The 26,426-nt window shown below is 37.7% G+C and overlaps 3 protein-coding genes and 1 long non-coding RNA gene across 10 annotated transcripts; 1 reads left to right on the top strand and 3 right to left on the bottom strand.

Moving 5' to 3' along the window:
* The first annotated feature begins 2,721 nt into the window (after positions 1–2,721).
* ATL2 (TOXICOS EN LEVADURA 2) lies at positions 2,722–4,071 on the top strand. The gene has a single exon (XM_021950563.2). It carries the CDS (start codon positions 2,894–2,896, stop codon positions 3,818–3,820), a length of 927 nt encoding a protein of 308 aa, XP_021806255.1. The 5' UTR covers positions 2,722–2,893; the 3' UTR covers positions 3,821–4,071.
* Positions 4,072–6,120: 2,049 nt separating this feature from the next.
* Positions 6,121–10,875, bottom strand: HEB2 (condensin-2 complex subunit H2-like protein). 2 transcript variants are annotated; one of them, XM_021950608.2, is made up of 11 exons: positions 10,334–10,875; positions 10,135–10,234; positions 9,118–9,227; positions 8,902–9,044; positions 8,373–8,808; positions 8,096–8,274; positions 7,849–8,022; positions 7,664–7,762; positions 7,319–7,420; positions 7,022–7,180; positions 6,121–6,741 (listed from the first exon to the last, which is right to left on the bottom strand). In XM_021950608.2, the coding sequence occupies exons 1-11, from the start codon at positions 10,533–10,535 to the stop codon at positions 6,358–6,360; spliced, it is 2,088 nt and encodes a 695-aa protein (XP_021806300.1). In that variant the 5' UTR covers positions 10,536–10,875; the 3' UTR covers positions 6,121–6,357. The 2 variants fall into 2 exon arrangements, with proteins under 2 accessions (XP_021806300.1, XP_021806301.1); XM_021950609.2 differs by having other exon boundaries at positions 8,096–8,271; positions 10,334–10,874.
* A 990-nt stretch (positions 10,876–11,865) lies between these two features.
* Positions 11,866–15,942, bottom strand: LOC110750202 (uncharacterized). 6 transcript variants are annotated; one of them, XR_015835371.1, is made up of 10 exons: positions 15,827–15,942; positions 15,179–15,353; positions 14,397–14,788; positions 14,225–14,323; positions 14,012–14,116; positions 13,824–13,880; positions 13,134–13,221; positions 12,716–12,833; positions 12,439–12,508; positions 11,866–12,054 (listed from the first exon to the last, which is right to left on the bottom strand). It is a non-coding gene; the product is annotated as an uncharacterized LOC110750202 (long non-coding RNA). The 6 variants fall into 6 exon arrangements; XR_015835373.1 differs by having other exon boundaries at positions 14,225–14,316; XR_015835370.1 differs by having other exon boundaries at positions 14,012–14,323.
* Positions 15,943–16,512: 570 nt separating this feature from the next.
* LOC110750301 (putative pectinesterase/pectinesterase inhibitor 28) lies at positions 16,513–18,790 on the bottom strand. Its single transcript, XM_021950600.2, has 2 exons — positions 17,691–18,790; positions 16,513–17,417 (listed from the first exon to the last, which is right to left on the bottom strand). Exons 1-2 carry the CDS (start codon positions 18,721–18,723, stop codon positions 16,720–16,722), a joined length of 1,731 nt encoding a protein of 576 aa, XP_021806292.2. The 5' UTR covers positions 18,724–18,790; the 3' UTR covers positions 16,513–16,719.
* Positions 18,791–26,426: the final 7,636 nt, after the last annotated feature.

Genomic DNA, 26,426 nt, shown 5'->3' with positions numbered 1-26,426 from the left:
CCTCCCTATAAATAGGGAACAGTACCCAAGACAAAAGGGGTAACTAATTTCTCACATTTACAGTTACTCTGCCAAAATTACCACTCTTAGTTGACTTAAGCATCGGAGAGCCTTCGGCCGGCACCACACCGGTGTCCGAAGCTTAACGACTGCTTCTTCCATTTTGTCTTCTACAGGGTACTCAGCTACAGAAGGTCCTAGCCATCTTCCTTGCTGAAGATCCTATACTTTCTTATCTAAGTTGACCTCCCAAAAAGAGCATCAACAAACCTCTTGCATTTGAATTTTATAAGCACTTTTCACTGAGAACAAGCCATTGGGACTAGGTCCCCAAATCATTTTGTCATTAATTCTAGAAACAGGAATAGGAATTAGCAAGAATATGATTCACAATATCTTGAGAAAGAATAGTCGGTAATGCATCCTTGAGCCAGAAGTTATTAGAAATAAAAGTAGAAACTTTCAGTTGAATATCAATAGAAGTTCTTTGATTTAAGGGGATGAGGTTGATTAGTGGGAAGGGAAAAACCCAATTATGGGTCCAAAAACAGATATAACTCCCATCACCAACCAACCAACCAACTTAATCCCTTCAATAATAGAGGTCTAGTATCAAAGATAGCTTTCCAGGCCAGAGACTGATTGGAGCATTTCTTTTGTTCAAAGAAAGATTTAAGCCTTAAATACTTTTTGTTAGGAAAAATCAGTAAATGACTTATATTATAGGATCACTGAGATAATACACAATTCTATATTGTAGACAACAGCAAACTACGAAAATAGTATAAATATATAAATACAAAGTACAGAAAACTGACTTTTATTGAAGATAGAGGCTTGCGTATTTCGCAATGTCCTAAAGATAGAATTTCGCCTCTTCTCAGTGCTTGAAGTTTAACAGGTGTCTATCTCCCAGGATTCAATTATCTATAACCCAAGGGTCCAGCACCGGATCCTTGGATTATGGCGAATGGTGGTGTGCTTCTCTCCAATACAATATGTAATTTAAAGCAGTATGAAATAGATGAAAAAAAAAAAAGATGATCGTATTATGGCATAGGACTTGTGCTTTTATAACAGAATTGCACCCTTTTAGAATAGCAGTTAATTACAGTTATACCTATTCAAAATTCAAATGAAAAGATAAGTCTTTTGGTTTGAATCTAACTTCTGCTAAAAGAAAAACCGAAAAATAAAAATAAAAAATATTTATTTTATTTTTGGGCTAGGTGAATTCCTTTTAATCAAGCAAGCCAACCATCCAAGCTCATCAGCCCACCAATCTTTATTTAATTAGTGTTAAGGTTTCATGCTTATAAAGTATGTGAAACCTTTTGGTTTCTACAATGTGGGACATTTGCTTTCAAACTTCCAACACTTTTTGGTGACAAGTTGAGCCCACCAGTTTTCAGTATCAGGTAGGCACTTTCAGCCTATCTTAGCAATAGCAACAAGGTTAAAATGGCATACCTGTTTCCAGGGCACTTAATAAACACCAGCCTTAATAAGGGTGAGTCTACCAGCTCTAGAAAGGGTATTTGCTTTCCAGCCAGCAAATTTCTTCTGAATTCTGTTAATGAGGTCTTTGGCATTTTGGGGGTCCTTCCAAAACACTATGTTCTGAACCCCAAGTACCTACCTATAGTAGATCTATGTTGAACTTGAAGAACATTACTTATATTAGTTTTTATAAAGTTTGTAACTCGAGGAGAGAAGTAAAGGGTGGACTTGTGGAAATTAATTTGAAGGCTAGAAGCATCATCAAAGCAGTCCAGAACATTTCGAATCTTCCTAGCCGCAGAAGTAGAAGCTTTGGCCAAAATAAGGCAATCGTTAGCAAAAAAAAGATTGGGGATACAGAGACCTCCAGGAGACGATAAAATCCCAATGTGATTTTTAAGGTCGGTAGACAATAAAATCCCTAAACCCTAATATAATACCAGTTGGGTTGTCTCATAATCAATTTCTTCCAATTACCCTATTTATTAATATTACTTTTTGTAAGTTTTAAAATCATATGCTTACCAATTCGAACCCCGTAATACTATAGTAATGTGTGTATGAGAAGTCCCTCTCTTATAAATTAGACTATTGCGTATACTAAAAAAATAATAATCATCGGCGGTGGAAAAACAACATTTTTTATGTATCCATCAACAACATTAATAAATTAATTCCTGTCCAACCATCTTTCTATAAGAGAAGGAGGAGAAGATAAAATAATAATAATCATATCGGAGCATGATTGATATGATCACATAAAACAACTATAAAACCAATAAACCAAAATTTGTAACACAAACAATGAGTTGTGGTGAGGTGGTAGCTCACCTCATTCCTTAACCATGTGGTTGGGGGTTCGATCCCCGCCCATTGGAATGGAGCGCATTTCGTGGCCAGCTGTTTACCTCCTTTGGAGAGCTCCCGCGGCGAAAGGGATTAGTCACTACTGTCGGCGGTGGACACCCTTGGATCTCATCCAAAAAAAAAAAAATTGTAACACAACGAATATTGGAGCATGATTGATCATTTTGTCAAAGGGAGGGAAATACTGAGAAGCAGCCAACCAGTTGGATATGGAAATTTGGCAAGTGAAACAAGGTCAAGCAAGTAATTTCATTGGATTCCGCGTCAACCACGGTAGGCGACTGTTAGAAACCGCGGGCTTCCTCTTTCCTCTTTCTCCTTTTTAGTGAGTAGAGAGACTAGAGTTGTAATGTAAGTAAGAAAAAGCAGCAGCAGCAGTAAAATCAACCCTGAAATTATCAAGAACCTTCCTCGCTTCCTCCCACTTGCCCTCCCCCTCCCCCTCTTTATTAATATTCTCGTATATCATAACCTTTCCATATATTCCCCCATCTCTCTCACTCTCTCAGACCAAAAATCAAACACCATGTCTTTGCCTTCAATGGAGCACCACCCAGTCCCCGTTCACCAAGAACCCTTCGAGCAAGAGTACTCCTTCTCACCACCCCAACCCTATAAGGGCTACGCCGTCAGCGGTAAGATCATGCTCAGTGCCATCATCATCCTCTTCTTCGTCGTCATCCTCATGGTCTGCCTCCACCTCTACGCCCGCTGGTACCTCGTCCGTGCCCGCCGCCGCCATCTCCGTCGCAATCGCCGCAATCGCCGAACCCACATCATGTTTCACGAGGACCCATACGCCGCTACCCTTTCTACCCCCGTTCGGGGCCTCGACGCCTCCATCCTCAACTCCCTCCCCGTCTTCGTCCACTCCTCTAAATCGACTGAAACGACGCAGTTTTGTGAGCAGCCGATTTTGGAGTGCGCCGTCTGCTTGTCCGAGTTCGAGGACGGCGAGAAGGGCCGATTGCTTCCGAAATGTAATCACAGCTTCCACATCGAGTGTATTGACATGTGGTTCCACTCTCACTCGACGTGCCCCCTTTGTCGGGCCCCAGTGGAACCGGGTCCGGAGTCAGAAACCCGGGCCGACGTGGTTTTGAATGTTTGCGAACCGGAAGGGGGTGAACCGGGTCCGAGTTCGGAGCTGTGCTCCGAGTGTTGTAATTCCGAAACTACGTCGTCGGGCTCGCGGAGGAAACCGCTGGACATCGTGGTTCCGAGAAGGAACGAGAGTTTTGGGAGGGGGGAGGACTCGGGCCGCGGTGGCTCGCCGGCGAGCCAGGCGTTCAGGTCACCGATGAGTCGGATGCTGTCGTTTACGAGAATGCTCAGCAGAGACAGACGAAACGGCAGCGTTTCTCCTTCGGGAGGGAACGCGGGCGGTTATAGTTCGGTGGCCGAGTCGGAGGATATCGAGATCGGCGGACGACAAGAGACCCGGAAAGAGTAGAGGTGGTGACGTGGCGGTAATTTTATGTTGTTTTTTGGGTAGCGACATCCGGCGACTTATCAGTCAATGTATACGTGGCAGGATTGTAGTAGCAGTGGATTTATCGCTGTTTTTGTAGCTGTATATACTTGGTCGTCTTCATTTCATTGATATGTTTTTTCTTTCAAATATTTTCTGGTTTTGTCGTGTTTTATATATATTATTTATATTGGTACGAAATTTTAGAATGAAAGAAGAATTTTTGGGCGTTTGATTGAATTCCAAATGGCTGTGTTCAGTGGTTGCCAAAAAATGCATCTGTATGAAGACACAGAGAAAATTTGGCTGTTTCCATTAGGATCTTTTAGAATCCAAGGCTAATTAATCTTCTTCAAAATCTTAGTTGGAGGAACGATTCCAATCTTAGTTGGAAAAACAATTTGAAATACTAAAATGAAACTCGTGTATAAGTTCGTAGTTTTCCAATTTAGAATTTCATATTGGAGAAACGATTTGAAATACTAAAATGAAACTCGTGTATAAGTTTGTAGTCTTCCAATTTAGAATGTTAAAATTAAAATGAAATTCGTGTATAAGTTCATAGAACATTATAGCTTTCCTTTTTGGGATTGAATTAAAAATGAGAGTTGGCTCACTTGTTGTGTTGCCTTAGGAGGGGACAATGGTCCGTTTGCATAAAAGCTTTTGGTGGTTCCATGAGTCGTTTCCTCGTTTCATTAATTTGTTATTCAACAATTCAAACAAGGAACTCGTCCTTAATTTTAAGAAGTCAAGTTTTTAACTTAAGGAGCTCGTGAAATGATTGAACTCCTTTTATTAAATTCAAATTAATAAAATTGGTTGTTGACGAAGTGAAATATCTTTTTACAAAAAGAAATCAAAGCGAAAATCATGAAGTCTTGGTAGCCAATGAAAAACAAATAATGATAGAAGGAAAAAAAAGAAAAAAAAAAAAGATAGGTTTGCCGGGCCGCCATCACGAGCGGCTGCTAGCCTGCAGCCTGCACGACCATATTTTGGGTTTTTGCTTGAATAACCTTTTCTGTTGTTTTCTTCTTTGACCATATTTGATGTGAGCATTGTAATTAAATTTCGTGACGAATCAAAACTTCCTTCATTTTCCATGTTATTTACAGTGACATTTTTTTATATAATAATTTCAAAATGAACAAAATTCAAGGATCGTTCATAAGGAAAATACCATTCAATCTTACACAGCATTGATTGGTGGCCCAATATTCATTAACAAGTTTTCCTTCCGTTGGACACTTGGCACCAAATTGCCTCTCAGTCCCAATCAACCAACATCAGCACAAATTTGAAATAAAATTTTGCTTCTTAAAAAAAAAACAAGAAAAACCCATCCCCAATCCAAGGAGTTCCCAAGAAGAAAAAAAAAGAAAAAAAAAAAAGAAGCGGGAGTAATAGGTTCCGTCGTCTATATTTGACTCTAGATACCTTAAAAATTGGTGGTCGCACTTTATCAGTGGGCCTCGAATTAAAAAGAATTCGAATTTCGCTTTGGCCAACACTTCACCCCTTACGGGTCGATCCGGTGTGAGTGGGGATTAGTCTGGGTTGTGATTAAGGCTTAAAGTTGTCACTTATAGTTGGGGCCCATTCAGGACCACCTCATGATTCAGACCAAAAAAAAAAAAAAGAATTCGAACTTGAATACAAATTAATGACACGCTGTTCAGACTAACCAACTTAATCATGCATTTGTTGCAGTGCGGTGTGATATTGACTTGAATAAAATAATCTGATGAGGAGTCAAATCAAAGACCATTAAGTCCAATTGAATGGTTTAAATAAGATGAGTGGCCACTAAGCTTTTACATGAAGACGAGGAGTTGGTCTTGGTGTACAGACTACTAATACTACGCGTAGTTGTTGAAAAAACCAAACCAGATTACTTACTACATCAAGTTCCATTTAGTCTCCTTACCACGTTATATAGGAATCCTATTTCTTGCTTGCCAACCTCAATAACAGGGACTTTCTTTGACTAATCTTAAGGGGTTGCTTGATGTAATTAAATTTCAGATCGATAGATCTTGTGAACATCAGACCTAAACCTAAAATTCGAAATCTGAGCCAGTCAAGCAATGCCATGACAAACGAATCTGAACACAACCAGCCATACGAGTCCTTTGGGGACATGAAAAAGCTATGTTCTTTTGACTTTGTTAGCAAGACACCAAAAGAAGGAAAAATGGTCGAGGTGGATTTCAATTATTTATGGATGACCGGGGCTTCTTTTCGGAAACTACAGCAATTATTGATTTTGCAATTCGGCATCAAAGACAAGATAGTTTCCCTATTGATAATTATACATTGGGTTACAACTTACAAAGGTCTCCTTACTAATGTGTACATTCAATAATAACGTTAAAAGGATATTACAGGTTGCTACCACTCACTGTTAGTAAACTACAATGGCAGCTACAGGGGTCACTCCCGAAGTTGATTTGAGCCATCCAGCAATGTGTTGAATGGCCTGAATGATAAGAGTTAACGTGCTAACGACATTCGTGTCACCTTGCAGAATGTAGGTCAACTGGTTCGACAAATCGGGACTTTCTTCTCCTCTTGGGTTCAGGAGTGCATCGTATGCCACTAACCTTTCCAAGTTTCACTGGTGCCTTTCCGTTTATTTGAGAAGATGCCTCTGTTGATTTATTTACCTTAGAAGATGACTTCACTGTGGGAGATTTTGCAGTCCCGGTGTTGTCTTTGTCAACTTTTCCACATGCTTTGCTCAATGGAGACTTAACTCTCTTTCTTGACAACCGAAATCCAGCATCATCTCTTCTCTTGTCATGCTTAAGGAGCCGAACACGGAAGGGATTCACAGCTGTGTAACAAACAGACTCACCTTCAACCCCACTCCTGTCCAACTCAACGTTTCCATTGTTTACCTGAAAATTATAATTTTAAATAGGAATTCAGTTGTCACTATAACACCCAGAAAGCAAGCAGTTAGCGCATTTTATAAATAAATTATCTAAACCCTGTATGATGTTCCACATACTCCTTTAAGACAGAACAAAAGCAAACTGGTGCTTAGTCTTTTCTATTATGTTGGCACATTGAGGCTCAAGGACTAGAAAAAGACTGAGCTAATACAGATAGGGATAGGGGTCTAGCAACCCAACTAAATCAAAGCAAACAAGTGGTTATAATATACAAGAGAAATACCAGTTGCAGGAGTGCAGAAAAACTCCGAGCCACATCATACTTTTCCTGACCTTTTACAACATCAGCGAAAGACAAGACATCTCCATTGTCTGGTTCAAAGGATAGGCTGTGGAGAATTCTTTCGCCATAGTCATGAATATCAAAAGCAGGGTGTAATTCCTATGAAAAACATATCATTGCTTTAACATAGACAAAAAACAAGAAGAAAGCAGGTAATACAACTAGTGACTGTTCTGATTTATTATTTTTTTGGGGAAAGTTTTGACAAAGCAAGGAAGCAAAACAGATGGAACCTACTTGCTCTTCCAAGTTGTGCTCAATTTTCTGTTTCCATGTTGAAACACGCGTAGCCAGTTCAGTTTGTTTCTCGGTTTCAGCTATGCTAGCAAGGAGAGCGTCCTACATAAAGAAACATTGGCAGCCAACCAAAAAAATTGCAGGTAATTACCAAGTTATAGAAACTAAAAAATTTAGCCAAAAAGGGGAAAGAAAAATGGAAAATATAACATGAGAAGAAACACCAAATTGCCAGCAAAGAAATATGGACCAGGCTCTTTCTTCCATGACCTAATCATCTGAAATGCCTTAAAAAGCATTGATGTGTCTTCTAAGGGACATTTTTTTTTCACAGTATATACTTACTAAGTGAGAGCGACATAAATCTTCCAGGCTTGCATGAGGATTTGAATTGTCGTATCCAAATGCTTCATCAGTACCAAACTGTGGACCACCATCCTCAAACTGTAGAATATCAATGCATAAGCAATTCAAAAATGTTCCCAGTTGATTTTGAGCCATGCAATAATCAATTAGCTGCTCAGTCTAACCTTGTCATTGTATGGAGGTACATTTTCATCCATGAACAAAGGTTCCGGCATGTCAGCATCCGTATGCCCAAAATCAGGGATCTCATTATCGTATTCAGTATCCTCATTTGCACCCATAGGATTGCAGAAGGCATCAAAGGTTTCATGTCTTCCATTAATAAGTGATTCCCGCAGCTGCAATTAAGAAAGCAGGTTCACTAAGAAACAAAAAAAGACAAATTTCTAAATAAACCTGTGCATCACAAACCTTTTCAAATAATGGAGGAGACTGGGACCCCTTTTGTCTTTCGTCGGCACGACGTTGCATCTCCCACATTTCGGTAAGCTCTGGACTAATAGTACCATGCAACTTTGCAGGTGGAAATAGTGTAATCATAGAGACCTGCTTAGTAGAACTAACCCCTTTCCTGTTAGAAGCTTTGACTGCTAGAGGAAAACACAACGAAACAGAAGCATGGCGTTAGGTACTTAAAATATTATAAGTGTAACTTAGCAAGCTAAAGAAACAAACACTTGAAAACAACCTTTTCTAAAAGGTTTCACTTTCAAGTTCCCAGGTTCATGGGGATTCAAAGGCTTCCATGGATCATCTTCATCATCTGATTCATCCAAGTCCCTGGGCTCTGAATATCCATCATCCATATCAAATCCATGAGCACCATCATCAAAATCATCGCTGGCGGGAGGGTCGGGCCCAATATTACAATTTTTGGCCTCAAAGCTGCAACCAACCCCAGGGGTTTGATTAACATTAGGATCCTGGCATTTCTGGAGAGATGACCTACACGCAGTTCCACCTGAACGTCTTGTAGGTGACTGATAACTTTTTCGCGTTGAGGTGGCCCTATAAGCACTATTTTGTCCTTTACCAGCTCCATCCGCACTAAAATAATCATGCACTGCTACTGCATCGCATGGATCTAATAAAATGAAATCCTGGTAGAGATCGTTGGTGGCCAGCTGCAAATACAATTTTTATGACCAAACCAATTAGATACGTATATTTAGAAAATGACCCCAAAAAAATTTATTGAATGGAAGAAACTATGGTACCAGATATGACTCTAATTCTCCGAAATCACCAGTAGTATCTAAGCAATCACCTTCAAGTACAACTAGATTTGCTGGGGGCTTCACAAAGGAATTTAAAGGAGCATCTATGCCGACTGGACTATCTAAACAATTCTTTCCTTCCACTGCAAGAAAAATTGATATCAGTGGGTGATTGCAGCACAATACCCCCATAATGAAATAAACAGTAATGGCTACCTGAGATGTCATCTAAGTCCCAGAACATATCCTTTTCTTCATCAGAAACAGCATGGGAACTTTCACCTTCCTCGGGCCGAACTGATGTGCCTTCAGATTGTTCATGCTGCCTATTTAAAAGTGACAGTAAAACAATAAAAATAACAAGAGATATCTATATTTATAAGCATATTTTATTGTGTAACGTAGTTCACTTATGCCCAAATTGATGAGTCATCATCATCATCACAATCATTACGTTTTCCTAGGAGTCGAAACTTTAGACACAACACAAACTATCAACACAAAATTAATGAATTAGCTTGATTATTACAAGACACAACACAACTTGATTGCCACCCCTATCTTTTCCTTTGTTCCAAATACATAAGGTCAGCCATATGAATGTCTTCAATTCCTTTCTCTTATATCCAGTGTCTCCTGTATTATATATATTCATATTGCTCCTTCCCATGTTAGTCCTATTCAGCCCCTTGTTCATTTTTACCTTCTACTTTAACTTGCCTTATTTGGCTATAGGTGAATCTAGTGACCTATGTTATATATTCTCAGAGCACCCAAACCAACTTCTCTTCTCTTATCGCAAATAGATGTGACTCCCAATCTTTACCTAATTAATTCCTTTTCGAAAAGTTGATGAGATATGATAATCAACCATATTGAAAAACTTAGCCAAGTTTAAAGTATAGATTTCAGAACCTTGAGACCATTATTAACTCAAACACTCCAAAAGCAAGCTAGCAACTTAGGACAGAAGTCAAGCGAGGCAGCAACTAGCTGGCAACTAAAATCTATCGGTCTAAGTTATAATAAAGGGAACTTCAACAGAAATGATTTCGTTATGAAAAATGAATACACCCACAAACACATATTTGGTTGCATATAGACATAAAGTACAAATCTTTATTAACTTTTGGAAAAATAACAACACCCACAAAGTATAAAAAATAAATAGTTTTAAAGAAATTTACAATAAATTCCCAAAATAAATTATTAAGGAGAGAAAGAAAAACCAACCCCTTCTGTGAAAGGAACTCCAAAGCACGCAAAACTAACGAGTACAGATATTCCACCTTCCGACTATACACTTGGATCGAACCCTGAAGCAACAGCGCAGCTACATCCAACCACAATTATCACAAACAATTCCGAAAATAAAAAACTAAAATTTAAATATTGAAAAAAAAAAACCAGTAGTTTCAAATAAAAGGAATACCTTCGGCGAAATTAATAGCGACATGGCCTTCGGCTTCGGTGGGTATTTCACCGGAGCAAATCTTCAGCAAATACTCTTCGAGTTTTTGTCCGAGGTCGAGTTCCCAATTGGATTCTAGGTCACGCTCTGCCTGCAATCTATGAAATCCGCCCCCGCCACCACCATTTACGCTTCCGCTCGGTTCGCCTCTGGCGTTAGTCATCTTCTGTAAGTTGAATTGGGAATTGGCGCATTATGTAGGTGCTGGAGTCACATTTGGTGAAGTCTAGGGTTTTCAATTTGGGAGATTTCAGAAAGTGATAATTTTTCAATGTTACCGGAAACTTGAACTGGCAGTGTGAAAGACTGAAAGTCAAAGACTTTCACTCAGTCTGCAATTCGTGAGCTTGGTTTGGGCAGCGAGAGACAGAGATAGAGCAAGAACAGGGCAAGAGAGAGAGAGGAGAAGGAGAGAGAAAGAGAGAGTGAGTTTCAAAAAATTTCGATGGCCGTTTTCCCGCTTCCTTGTAATTGTAGTGGTTTTTTTGTTTTTTGTTTTTTTTCGTATTTGGGATCTGACTTTGTCCCTTTTTGTTGGTTGCTATATTAAAGTTGGTTGGTATTTATTTAGTTATATATATATATATATGTTTTCTATATTAGCAATATTGAATATTGGAAATTCGAATACATGAGTTCAGGTGAAGGGTAACTACTCGAAATCACTTAAGCTACAACTTACAAAACTCTTATGCAATGAGATTTAAATGTGAGCAACTAAATCACATTTACATCTTCGTTTACATTTTTATAAAATAAATTTGACAAAAACATCATAAGGCGCCACTAAAAAGTTAAAGTATGGCATCTTGCATATAAGAAGTCTCATGTTTGAATTCTCATTGCATCTTGATTGTGTGTGTGTGAGAAATCACCTCCCCTAATTTAGACTATCGCTTGTACTAATTTTTATTTATTTAAAAAGTATGGCACTACTTTTTGTTCCACGTCATAATTACTCAAGTTATATATACATGAAAATTTAAGTACAACGGGATGAAATTGTGAAAATGACAGTTGTTTATGAGGGAATCAATAATATTATTTGTACCACATTTATTGAGTACGTTGTTGATCATCTCTAATAAAGGTGAGCCCTAGTAATGCATATGAGACCCGTCTATATTCAGTGGCAAAGCCACCTAAGGACCAAAGTGGGCCCATGCCCCTCTCATATTGTTTATTTATTTATTTATCAGATTTTTACTTATATGTGTATATCAATGTTGTTTTTTTTTTAGTGCCTCTCAAGCTAGTGAAATTGTTGGATGACGACCACAAATGTCCTAGAACTCTTTCTATACATTTTGTTTAGTTACTAGCAAAGATGCCCGCGCGATGCTGCAGGTTATAAAACCGTTTGAAATATGTACAAAATTATGAAAATATGTAGGAAGTTTAAGTTAGAAAATAAAGACTAATAACATGTTTTATATATTGCTTGTCATATTAAAATATTGATTATATTTTATTAAACCAAGTAGCAATCAAAATATCAACAATGGAGGTGCTCCTTGTTCAAAAGAGTTTGGACATGTCTTTACATATATGCTATTGGTGGGGGAAGCGGCTTTTTCTGCCTTGATGTCTGTTGAAAGGGGATCTATCTAGGAATCTGTCTCTTGTTGGCTCTACTGTAGAAGTGGTTTCTATTTTTCCTCGTCTTCTGCAGGGTTTTAACTCTGTTGGTACAAATTCAGAAAATGGTAGGTGTTAATGTAGATAAATGAAAAAATTTGAGTGAAGTCAATAACTATTATCACATAATTAATATCAACAGGACAAACAACAGTTTAGATACATCAAGCATTCTATTAACAGTGAGAAATTAATGTTCAAGCAAATACGTAGGTTAAAATCAAGTTTGTAACAAATTATTAAAAATGGTATAATAGCAGTTGGCTATGAACAAATTTAAAAGAAAATTCCCAAAAAAAGGATGAAATACCAAACTTTCATTGAAATCAAGAACACAAATAAAACATTTTGGAAAAAAATTTAATTACTTTGAGCATAATATTTAGGGAAAATAAGTGAACAAAAATAGTGAGAAAAAAAAAAAAAACCTTTTTCAACCTTGTCTAGCCTGCAAAGAACCTCCTTCTACTCATAGCCTCTTCTTGATTCTCTTGTACACTGTTAACATTTTGCAAAAATTGAAAAGCCACAAAAAGAAAATAAATGAAAATCACCAACCTCAACAAAAAACACCAAATGAACTAATTCTTTCTAATTGAATACATTGTAGTCCATAAAAGCCAAGAAAAATGTCAAATTATGACCAAATAAATCCTGCATATTTTCCTTATGACAGAATATTAGGAAACATAACAATCGCTTTACCTATGAAGCATTTTGTGGAAGGCATTGAAATGAATGAGATCTAAATCACACAGAGTTCTATCAATATCAAATAGCACTGCTTCAAGTGGAGCAAGTCCATAAAGTACTTTTGCTGGTTCTAGAGACACATCATAGAAGGAAAATTAAAAAAAGGCAATGAGGCATTAGTATAACAAAAGAATGAAACCAAAAAAATACAAATGTAACATTTGCACCACCTGTTTCTCTGTAATTGATCTTTCACCTTTTTATTGCTCAATTCGTACGCAACATGAAATGATACCGAACATATATATACTTTTGAATAATTGCGATAATTTATTTAATTGCTTTGGGCATAATATTCAGGAAGAATAAGTGAACAAAAAGGGTCTAACAAAAGCAGGAAAAATAAAATAAAATAAAAACTATTTTCAACCTTGTCTAGCCTGCAAAGAACTGCCTTCTATTCACAGCCTCCTCTTGATGCTCTCATACACTATTACCATCTTGCAAAAACTGAAACTCTACAAAATGAAAATGATCACAATCTCAGTTAAAAACATCAAATGAACACTTTGTACTCTATTGCTAAACCCAATAAAAAGGCTACATAATGCATAACCGCTATTTCTTAATCTGGGCTCTCCATATACATATAGTTCACAAATTTAAGCAAGAGAAAAGAACTGTAAATCTGTTTGAAACTGAAAAAGAAAAGAAAACAAATCATCCTTGCACATAAGAATAAGAAAAGAAACAGTGCAACAAAAATATGGCAAAATATTTAATCCCTTGAGCATAAACTCAATTTAGTTTACGAAGATAGACGTCTTCTTGAAGAATAGAACCAAGCACTTGATTCAAAATACCCTTTAAAAAGTATTTAAATATGCTACTACATTATTTACACGTCATCGATAAACAGATCATTAAGTAAAAAAAAAACAATAATTGGAAGAGCAAAAAGCACAGAGTAAAACAAATTTCAGTACAAATATTCCACTGAATAGCAAATTTTTTCATGTCTTTAAGTAATCATAAAGGCAAAAGTAATAGAAATGTTTTTTTTGTACATGGCATACAACTCTCATAGATGCAGAAACCATTTTGATGCATTCAAATTTACCTCACTTTTTTGCACTCTTAGACAAATCCGAACCCCAATTTGTTCATCTCCATTTACCTAATCAGTATAAAAGCACATTCTATGAGCAAACAATATAGATCAAACTCTATTAGATGACCCATAGAGATAAATATACTCATTTATCAAATAGCTGTCATGCAATGAGAAACAATGGCTATTGTTCTTACAGACTTTATCTTCCTTGTAGAACATATTTCTCTCCGAACTGTGGCAAAGAATTTTAATGCAATTCCTCCAGATGTCACTTGTGGAGTAGCATAGTATACACCAATCTTGCAAAATGAACAAATGATGCTATTAGTTTCTGGAAGTGAAAGAATTGTCATTAGGGGAAAATAACTAATAAAGAAACCTGAAGGAGTAATCAAAATCATATACACCTGAAAAATTAATGACTCAAATTCAGCTGCTTCGACCTAGGCACTCAAATCTCAATTACTGCAACGGACCCAGTATAGGTCATCATAAATATCTGAAAACTTTAAGGTTCAAAGTCAGCTGCTAAGATACAGGCACTCAATCTCAATTGTTTCAATGAATCCAAATACATACCATCCATTTAGCTGGTTAGCTCATACTTTAAAATCACACCCCAAATCCTTCAGTTGCTTTTCATAGTGAAAGGAACCAACCCAAAAACCAGGCAATAACCGCATTGGAGGGAAGCCTAAGGTTTCACATCCAACTTTTTCATAATGCACGTTGAATTTGGGCTTCCATTCCCAAAAGCAACTACTTACTGGCACATCCAATTCGCCTTTGGATTCATCTGGTAGACCAGGAATTGAAACTTTAGTTACTGGTTCCCCTGTTTCTGAAATACTTTCATCCTCTTCCCCTCCAATTACGTAGCCATCAGAGCTTCCAGTTGATAAAATTGGACCAACATGTTTCAAGTTTTCACCGGTGTTTAATGACCTAAAACCTCCTTGGTTATTTAGTTGCTTCAAGAACACCCAAAAGATTCAACAACATACTCAGAGATTAGAAGGTTTAGGGTTAGAAAGCTCATTTTTTTATTATCAAACAACATAATTGATAAACCCAAATAATTCCCAATTTCTATTTTGTCGAAACCTGATTAATCTCCACTTCTTTTTTCCTTGTGTTTTATCATTAATTTTTTTCTCCATATTTAGGATACAGCAACCAAGAGCAGATAAAAAAAGGGATTTTTTTTTTTTAAAAGCACGCTTGGTCTTTGCTTTCCAGTGTTTTATCGGCAACCAAAACAAAAATTAGGAATGATTTCCATTCTAAGATTTCTCCAAGAGAGCAAAGTCATTGAATCGATAATTGATTAAAAAAATTAATAATAAGAACGATGGAAATACCTAAGCTAATATGTGAGATTCAATCCCCTTCTTGATAGAACCCAAGGGAGTCGGAAAGTGAGCAGCTTGGAAGATCGGAGGAAGATCAGAGCAATGAAAAAGAAGAAGGCAAGGAAGTCGGTGAACAATGAAGAACCAACAGTCGAAGCCTACAGATGTAAAACATTCGAAGCCTCTAGGGCCGTTTGGTTCACGGAATGAATTTGATGGGAAATCATTTCCCATGTCATTTCCCAAGGGATGGAAAATGTTGATTCCTTTCCCATGTTTGGTAATGCCGGGAAAGTGATCCGGAAATATCACTTTATTTCCTTTCCCATGTTTGTTTTGAGTAGGAATGGAAAACAAATTTTGTTTAGTTTCCTAATTGTACCCCTATTAAAAAAAAAAAGAATACCAATAATTGTTGGATAAAAATTGTAATTATGAATTGTTAGTAAGGACAAATTAGTCAAAAAAAATTGTATTTAATGCTAGTTTTACTTTCCCATGGGAAGGGAAAGTGAAACCCAAGGAGGAAGGAAGGATTCACTTTCCCTCCTACTTTCCCATGTGCTAGGAATCGCTTTCCCATGCCTGACTTACCAAACATGGGAAAGGAATTGATTTCCCATGCCCAAGATTCCTTTCCCATGAACCAAACGCAGCCTAGATGTAGACATCGAAGAACCAACCCAACCCAGCTCTCCCATCTTTACCCCTGAAACTCTCCAACCAGCCAGTCGAAATCGAACCAGACGCCCCTCAAGAAGAAACAGTCGTTAATTACATCTGAAGTAAAGAGAGGGCAAAAGGGGGAAAACACAAAACAATCAGCCAAGGGCAAAACCGGGATTCTTCTGTGCAGGGGGAAAAAGAAACTGGTTAAACAGTGAACGGGGGTCTTTTATGTCAGTTCACTGTTCAAAAAACAGTGCTTATGAATAGTATCTAGTTGCATTGGGCTTTAGTATATATATAATTTGCCCTTTTCTATATGTTCAAGCTTGTAAAATAGAAAGTTAAGAGAACATTTTTATGCAAATTAACATAACAAAACCTTCAACATTTCTCTTAGTGTTCCGATTTTATACTAAGTCTTCTTTCATATGTGTTTTTTTAACTGAATTTCTTTCATATGACCTAACATGCCCTTATTGACATGAATTTCTGGCTCTGTCATTGCCTATAATAAAGAGGTGGTTTGCAATGCAATTAATAAATGTGGTACAAATAGCAATACTCATAGATAATAATGCAATTTTTAAATCGAAATATATTCCTTACTTATTGGTGAACTAAAACCATAATAAACAAATATATATAATAATAAATTAAAAGACAAAGATCAGAAATGAAAAATTAGAAGAATTGAGTGTATTATTTCTTCTCATAAAGCCTATTTGTAGGCTCTCGGAAGACCATTGATTTAAACATCTAAGGCCTCCTAGTTTACATACAAGAAAACTCTTTTATACACACAATTAAACGTATAAGGGCCCCAACGTTGAAGTATTAAAAATATAAAAAAAAAAGAGGCCACTAACTGTTTGTCTAAATGCCTAAACGGAAACCATGCCAGCAACGTAAGGCACTCCGCTGGGCTTTATCCACCTATCACCCTCCATGAGCCTACCGGCGGTGAAATCCACTGCGTGTTGAGGAGTAAGCTTCTTGATGCCGGACCATGTGACCCTCCGTGTCATGTCCGAGCCGGGCCCTCTGTTGCCGTACTCACCAAACCAGCAACTTTTGTGATTCGTCGAGCCTGTCCACTCCATCCACCCTTCCGGAGTGATGATGTCATCAATCTGTGATTGCATGACGATGGTCCTGGCCAGGGCCTTCCACGGCCTGCCCAGGTACGCCTTGCTCTTATCTTTGACAGGAATGTACTCCGGATCCCCGGAGATGGTGCAGTTTTGGAGGACCATGGCCGTGGGCTGGCGCCTGTCCATCCTTCCTTGGGCTGTCACCATGCAAGCCTGGTTGTCCATCGGCTTCCTCACTATCATCTTGCAGTTTTGGAACACCACAGCCGCATCGCCGAAGATGAAGTCGATGGTGCCGCTGATGGTGCAGTCGCGGTAGAATTGCCGGTGGGTTTGGGTGTAGAGGGTGTCTTGGTAGCCGTCCATTTGGCAGTTGTAGAAGATGGACAAGTCGGATTGCACCCGCAGAGCCACGGCTTGGTGCCCTTTGGCTCCTGCTGAGTTCTCAAACCCCATGTCCTTGGCAACGAAATAGTCCCCAACTACGGCTGCATAATGTTGACTCGTTAACTCGTTAGCAATTTAGCATTGTCACACTTCAAAATATATGTCAGAGTCATAATAATATCACAAATCATATATAGCTTGTTAATATAATGTTCATGTTTCTATGTCCTTTCCAATGTGAAATTGTACGTAACTGTCATAATTCTAATTATTTCCTCATTCATATAACTATAACATGTCGTGTCACATATATAATAATAATAATAATAATAATAATAATAATAATAATAATAAATTTAGTAATTAGGACTTACCAACTGTTGCAGTCTGAAAAGTTTTCGTTCCGTCAGCGTAGTTTTTGTTACCGGTGACCTTGGTCTTAGTTGGGCCATCCCCAATCATCATGACATTTGTCATAAACTTGTCAATCATAACGTACTCATTGTACACTCCCTCCTTCACATAAATCACAAACGTCTTATCGGCGTTGTTCTTGGGTATTTGCTTCACAGCTTCCCCAATACTCTTGACCTGCCCGCTCCCGTCCCTCGCCACCGTCACGTCTGGCCTAAGCGACTGCGGGGTCGCCCTTGACACATCCATCGCGCGCTTGTCGATCCACACAGGAATAACCTTCGGAGTGTCCTTCTTTGTGCCGCCTCCGGCCCCGGCCGCCAGCAAACGACGTTGGCTTTGTTTCACATTGAAGTTGCCCAAAACACTAGTGATTTCGGACACCATGGCAAGCCCATTGCTGGTGAGTTCCTGCGTGGAGTTCAACAAACGCTTCATCTTCTCACCGGCGTCGCCTGTTGTGTTCTGAAACCCGTCCAAGCAAGTCTGCTCGTACGTCATGGCGGCGCTGAGCCAGATCTTGAGATCTTCAGAGTAAGCGTCGATCTTGGAGATATCAAAAGGACCCAGCTTGTCGAAAGAAGCAGCGAGGTCGCCAATGGCGTAGTCCAAGAGCTCCTTGCAATTCTCAAGGGCTTGGTTTGCGCCGGGGTCCTTTGCAAGCTCTTGCAATGTAGTTGAGTTTTTTATGACCTCGTGGAGTTTGTCCATGGCGACCTTGAAACCGGCCTTGATAAGCTCTTTTGGTTCGGTGCTGTTGCCCCCAGCAGATTCCAGGCTCTTCTGGCAGGTTTCCTTGTAATCCGTCGGCTGGCAAATGGCCTGAATCGCCTTTGTCGACGTGGTGGTCTGGCCATCGTTGGATTTCGAACCTCCTCCTTTGCTCCGTGACGTGGTGACCCCGACCGTGACGGCGATCACCATGGCTACTAGAAACAAGGAGGAGACGGCGATAATGGCGATCTTCTTCTTCTTATTGTTATCACCGTTCATGTTGAGGAAATCAAATTTTGCAGCTCTTTGATAATGGAATTGAAACACTCTAGCTACTTCTTTTTCATGTAAGGTATATCTTTTGTTATTTTTTTTTTTTATAGTGGATGGGAGTTCATTTTTGTTTTTTTGATAGCGGCAGGTAATTCGGTTAGGAAACCTGGGGTGGGAGAGTCCCTAGTCACGACAAAATCAGGGGTCCATAATGTTCTCCAAATTTGGAGGCCTCCAAATTAATTAAGCTAAATGTAGAAACTTACGAATGGATAATGGATATAGAGATATATGCTTTAGAGTGGCTAGCTCCTTCAATCGTGGACTACCATTGACTATTGGAAATGTTACATATATCTTACGGAATTGTGAAATTACTAATATTAAACTAAAGCTTTGTTGTTTAATGGCTTAATTATATTATTAATTCTCTAATCTTATTTTTATGCTTAGAATTCTTTGTATGTTGACAGCTTCCATTATAATCTAGCTATTTATGGTTTAAGATCATGTATATTTTCTTGATTATATGCAATTTGATATGTTATATTGTCAAAAATGGGAGACTTAATTGAACGTAATTTTCCTACTGTATATTGGAAATATTTTTGCTAACCACTTTAACCCAAGGTGTACCCTCACCACCCTTCTCAACACTTGACATGTGTCCCTTGACATAACCATAGTTAATTCTATACTTTGTATTTATGCAACCATGATTATGTCAAGAGACACGTGTCAAATGTTGAGAATGGTGATGAGGGTACAACTTGGGTTAAAATGGTGACCCTAAATGTTGAGAAAGAATCACATTACTCTTTTGGTCGAATGTATTTGGTACAGTAACTTACCGTTGGATGTAATGCTTAAGTTGAAATTTGACTTATATAATTATAAGATTCTTAGATGATCTTTTTTGTTATTGTATTTTGTTTAAATAAAAAAAAAAGTATAGAAAAAGGGAATGTCTAGGCTGGGCTTGCCCTAGTGCAAGAATTTGAAAACAAGAGATTTAGTGCTAATTTTTAGGTCATTCATCCAAAAATTAGCCTGATCCACCCTATTCCAACAAAAATGAGCCTAACCACTCTTTGCATGTTCATGCGCGTGGGGAAGTCAGGAATTGGAATCATTCCAATATCCATGTGTATGTGTTATAAGCAGGAATTGGAATTGTTTGTACAATATCTGGCTAAGCACTCCCAAACACTCCCAAGTCAAAGGGAAGGGAGTCCCACATCGACAAAACACAAGAGGAGTGGACTCTCCCTTCTTTATAAAAGGAGACCTCTCCCCTTCAAGAAAGGGAGGAGAGAGTTGGAGCAGGCTACTGGGGCCCCATGGGTTTACCCATGAGCCCATTTACAAGCCCACGGATCATCGGCCATCAGCCAGATCCTCAGCTTTCGGCCTTCAGCATCTGCCTTCAACCTTCGGTATTCTTCCTTTTCCCCTTGAGTCTAACCCTATGTACAATGTATACACACATTATCATAATGAAAACATACTTCTCCGTGGACGTAGCCCATCATTCGGGTGAACCACGTACATTTGTCTTCTGTATGCATGTCCATTTACTTACCGAATGCTCTTACATACTGAGAGTCCTCACCTTTAACATCCACCTCATCTTTAAGTTGGCCTACTTACTACATGCCTAGTTTTAGCGCCAACATGAATCATCCCAATACCCATGTGTTAGAAGCAGGAATTGAAATCATTCCAATATCCATTCCTGAAAAGTAAACATGCCATAAGTGTAATAATCCTTTCATCTTCTTCAGTTTAAATATATTAGCGAAAAAAGGGAGAAATCGATAGGTTATGAAGGAATGACTGAAAAGAGAGAGTAACAGAGCTTAATAATTTTTATGAACCGAAAAACAGGAATGGAGGAGAGGGATTTTACAAAGGGTTTTTTTCCCTAAGTCCATAGAAGTCATTTTACGAAGGGTAATATTTGTCCTTAAAATTTTGAAGATAAGGTGAGTGGGGAAATAGGACAAGGGTTGAAAATAGCAGCAATTTATTAGGTGTAAGAAAGTTGCCCATCGGTTCAAATTTTGTAATGTCATGTGTTTTATTTAGAATGTCTTAAAGAATTGGAGTTTGATGAGATTTTATTCAATTGAAGTATAGAAAGAAAGAGGTGGTATACATACCGTACGTAGAAGGAAAACTTAAGAGTAAATTAGTTAAATACCCATTCCTAGACATAAAACTATAAATAAACCCTACACTATTTAATGTATATAAACACACCCAAAATAAACCCAAAAATCGACAACTGTCGATTTTTTCAATTCAACAGTTATATTGGATTACGATTTTGCCCTTTTGCAATTTTGAGAAACAACCGACTTAATTTTTTTTTAATCTTTTATTTAATAACAATTATGTTGCAGATTGAAGAGGAATAAGAAGAAGAAGAGCATCGACCATGGCGATGCATGCGCTCATGACTCGTGGAGCAGCTTGTGTGGCTCCAGGCTCATCTTCTTCCGCCAATCCTTTCGATGCTCTAGGCAACACTTTTATCAGTTCTTCTCCCAAGACTTAGGTTTTTGTCATCTTCCTCGTTACTTCTTTCACTTTCAATTTCTCTTCTCCATTTTGAATTTTCAATCCTCAACGACGTCATTTTCTCAGGCTTTCGTTTGATTCACGAGAAAGACGCCCATACTTTTGAGCCGTAATTTTATCCAGACGCTCATGGCCACATGCTGCAACAGATCTGAGAGAAGGCTCACAAAGATGAGCTTAAGAAGAACGAAGAGACCATTTCAAGGTCAGCCGAATCATATTGTTATGATTCGGTTTGATTATCGTCGAAATTCGAAGCTCGTTGAGCAGTTTCTTTGCGATTTTGTGATTAATTTGAATATGTCTATGGTTTTTTCCCTTAGTTTTGCATTTCGTTTACAAATTGCGATAAATAAATTGATAAAAAAAAATTCTAAAAATTACTTGCTTGCTTATTTGTGTTAGTTCTAATATGATTTGTAATGCTGGTACTGTGTTTCTAGTTCTTAGCAGAATGGTCGAGCATCTACAAAAACATTTATTGTTTGTATGATGTACATGCTAAGCTACTGTTAGTTAGCAATTTTTGTTTCAGCCTTACCACTGCTTTTGCTATTACAGAAGGATAATAATGTTGTTTATTTGTTAAAATTCCTTTTTCAGTGGGTTGAGACCTATAAGTTATCTAGCCTGGTTTTGCTGTTGTATATATATATATTTTTAATGTTAAAATATATTGTATTATGCCTTTCAGGATAATGAACCGTTAATGAGGTCACTGTCAAAGCTAGTCAATCTTAACAATCCAGATCTTGTCCTGTTTGTTGGAGAGGCACTTGTTGGAAATGATGTTGTTGATCAGCTTTCAAAGTTTAATCAAGTTTGAGCTCCATATTCATGGTTTTTTCTAGTATTGTCCAATTAGGGTTTGTTTGTTGGTCTCCATTTCTCTTGAAAACTCTTCAGATATATGGTTTTTGCTAAGTTGCTTATTGGGTTTCTAATTTATATATATACATATATATTTGAATTTCAGGGATCAATTTGGCCATTGGGCTTTTTGACGAAGTAATGCTCTATGCTACGAAATCGTATGTTGGCTGATCCTTCCTTTCTTTTTAAAGTTGGGACAGAGGTTTGTTATCGTGATCTTTCTTTTTGGTAAATAATGTTTTGGGTAAATGGCCAAAAACCCCCTGGACTATTTCGACTGTCGAAATGTCCACTCTGGAATATTTTTTCAGCCAATTTAGCATTTGTATTAAATTTAATCGCCAATTTCACCCCTGCCGTTAGGTTTTCCCCAATACCATCCAAATGCCAGTCAAAAAAACCACGTGAGAGGCACGTGAGTCCTCTGTTGAGGGTAATAAGCTTCTCTCTCTCTCTCTCTCTCTCTCTCTCTCTCTCTCTCTCTCTCTCTCTCCAGACTCTTCCCTCAGTTTCTCTCTCTAGAAAGTCAGGTCGTATTACAAGAGCGGGTTTTGTTTGCAATCTTTTATATTTCAGTTGCTGTTGTTGGTTGCAATTATTTCTCACATTTAAAGTCTCTCTCTTTGTCTTTCTCTTTCATTTCCTCCTCTCTCTAAAATTGGCTCTCTACCCACTTCCTCTATTCTGATAACCTTCACAAAGATGCTTGCTTTATGCAAGGCCGTGAACTGAGCTGCCTGCTCTCTCTTTTCTGTGCCCATTCTGTGTGCTGTAATTTGGCCTTTTCTTTTGTTCATGCATTTTGTTTCAATCTTGTTTGGTTTCATTGAATCCAAGCTTGATCTGAGAAACGAAAGCTCTTTGGGGTCGTGCGATTGGAGAGCTTTCTTGTTGGATTTGGGGATATGGGAGTGTGATCATTGTTGTGTAGATACAGCTGCACCAAAATGGATTCAGTTGCATCCTCAACTTGTGATACTCACAAGTGCACGAGCCGTTCGGTAGTATAGCGTATGTAAGTGCGAGGTCGATCCCACGAGGATTGGTGATTGAATGATCCCATTCATTTTCCCTACACAAAACAGAAATGAAAAAGAAAGGAAATAAATACAACAAGAAAAAAAGGAAATAACTAACTCAAGCAGATAAGTTCCCAAGTTCAATTAGATTAACGGATTGATTCTAGCTAAAGTATGATTAAGCCATGGTGTGTGGTCATAACCTTGTGTTCCTAATTCCCTAATTTGATCATTTGTTGTCTAACCTAAAATTAAGCATTAGGAACCCATTAAGCATAGAAGAACATTTTAAACAACCAAGCATGTATCTAATCCCTGTTGTCGAATGTCCATACATACTCTTCCTATTCATAGTTCAATTCGAATTAAAGCATGGTGTATACTCTTAATTCAAACCAAGATAGCTAACATGCAAGCCTAAATGGTGATCAATCATTCAAACTAGCATATTAACTTATAAGCATAATGAATAAGAACATGAACCATAATTGAAACTTGGAAACTAATCAAACTTGAAACTAAAGAAAAGAATTTACATAATGAAAAGTAAAGTGGAACTAAGAAAAACTTAAGGAAAATTTCAGCACAAATATTTCATTACTACAATTGAAAACTAGAAAATGAAACTAAGAGAACTTGAGGGAGAGAAGGGAAGGGAGCTCTAGAGAAGTGTTTGAGAGCTCCCCCCCTTGGGGTGTGTTTACAAGCTTAGAGAACTTCCCTATTTATAGGCCTAGGGGAAGTGAAAATCTGAATTCAATATGGCTAATGCATACAACACTTGTTTTATAAAATCTGAAATGGTTGATGCACTTGTATTAGAAAATCTTGAATTGGTTGATGCACTTCACCAATAGATCCCACCAGCAGCCCTAGCTCATCTTCATGTCACCATGACCAAGCTTCCAACCAGAAATGATAGCTCATACCTAGCTCACCATGACCAAGCATCCAACCAGCACATGCTGAGGTCAGCATGACCAGCAACTTCAAGGGCTTACAACTTGGGCTTCTCTTAATCAAATTAGGACTTTAAGCACTCGAAATTGAAGTTCAGAATGTCTTCTTTCCAGCCATATGTTATTTGGGCCAATCCAAGGTCGGAGGAAGAAGTTAAGGCCGAAACAAATTGCTAACTCATTTTCCGCGCTGATAAGATCCATCCTGAGCATGGTTCTGTGTTTGCTAGGTAACGGACTCCAGATTTATCCAATGGGGCTGAATTTTGGATATGTTATAGTACACACCAATTGGAACAACTTTCATGAAGAATGTGGCCTCATTCGAGCTATGTAGGTTGTTGAAACAAAGCTTGCAATATGACCAACGGAACTGGACTGGCAGGGGGCTGTAGCCAAAATGAGTTTGTCTTTTAAGCTCTTCATCCATTCATCCAAATTAGGCCTTAACATGCTTGAATTGCATGAATTATGCTCTCTTGCTCTATTTGCCTACAAAACACACAAAGGGAGGCAAATAACTTAGAAATTTAAGAAACTAAGCAAAAGAAGTAAGTAAATAGGGCATGTATATGTATGAAATTATGAGCTTAACAATCATACAATGGTTTGGTGAAAATTTGGGTAATTCTAAAACAGATCTTCTTTTATAGATCTGCTTTCCTGGGGTCATGCATACCTTTTGTTATATTTTTCGTATGTTTGTGATCTCAAAATAGAAAGAAGTTGAGGTGTGAAAGGACGATATTACCCTCAGTAGACGACTCACGTGCCTCTGAAGTGTTTTTTTTTTACGGGCATTTGGATGGAATTGGGGAAAACCTAACGGCAGGGGTGAAATTGGCAATTAAATTTAATACGAAGGCTAAATTGGCTGAAAAAAATTTCCAGGGTGGACATTTCGACAGTCGAAATAGTCCAGTGAGGTTTTCGGCCATTTACCCTAATGTTTTTGAGTAATTTGTGTTTGAAGTCAAGGGATTGTAAATCATTAGTGCTTGTGAAAGAATTGTAGCTCTGCATTTTTCACTATAAATATCAGTAATTGAGTTTGTGGGTCATTGTTTGCATTGGTCATAGTCCTATAAATTCCATTAAATATACCTTGCCTTTAAATTGGACCATTATATTTGATAGTTGTTGATCTTGTTGAATACTGAAGAAATTTCTCTTCCTTGACTCTTTTGTAATGCAGATAGTCATAGATTCTTGTTGTGCAACATTTGCAGAAGTTCAGAAAAGGGGAAAGGATTTCTGGGCTGAGTTTGAGTTGTACGCTGCTTATCTTTTGGTTGGAATAGCTGTTGACGTTGCTTTGGTTGGCATGTTGGCACCCTATGCTCGAATTGGAAAGCCATTAGTATCACGAGGATTATTTAGAAGTTAACAACTACATCATTTCATTTGCATAATAGGTAGGATAAAAGTATACAACTCCATACCATTCACTTGAAGTTTATGATTTGCAGAATGTGATTTTTATTAGCTAGGAAGATGGTTCTATGACATAGTATTAACAGTGTACTCTTTTTTTCTTTTTTTTTTTAATTTTTAATTTTTAATTTTTAATTTTTAATTTTTAATTTTTAATTTTTAATTTTTAATCTTGTAGAGTATCTTGTTATTACTAGTATTCTTCATTGCTGGGGCTGGCAGGACAATGCTGATAAGTGATGTTGGGAAAGTTTATGCCTTTGGAAAGGACGCAAGATGGTTCTATGACATAGTAATAACAAGATAGTTCTATGACATAGTATAAACAATGTACTTCTATGAAATGGTACTAACAATGTTTTTCTATGGAATGGTATTAACAATGTACTTCTATGGAATGGTATTAACAATGTACTTCTATGACATGGTAATAATACTACACTTTTATGACATGGTATTAACAATGTACTTCGGGCTTGCTGAGCTTGTTTTGGGTTTTTTTTGAGTTTTTTTTTTGTGTTGGGCTTGTTTTAAGTTAATCAATAGCAGAGATGTAATTTATGGTAACTTCAACACTCATTTCATATGTAATAAATGGTTTTTGGGTATGTTTCTAAATTGAATTTCATGTAGGGTTTTTTATTATTATTTATTTATAATAATTTCAGCTCCTATTTTGGGTGTATTACTAAAGCTCCCAAAACTTAATTATACCATCTATAACTTCATCATTGAATTACTCTCTTGTATTGTATCACATATTTATTATCCGTACGTCATATTCTTAGTTGTGTTAAGTAATGGTCAATTTCAAATCACTAACTTCGTTATTAGATTTTAA

This window comes from Prunus avium, chromosome 1, assembly GCF_965620075.1.
Source record: "Prunus avium chromosome 1, drPruAviu1.hap1.1, whole genome shotgun sequence".
NCBI classification, from domain to species: Eukaryota; Viridiplantae; Streptophyta; class Magnoliopsida; order Rosales; family Rosaceae; genus Prunus; species Prunus avium.
This window is presented reverse-complemented; position numbering and strand designations above follow the sequence as displayed.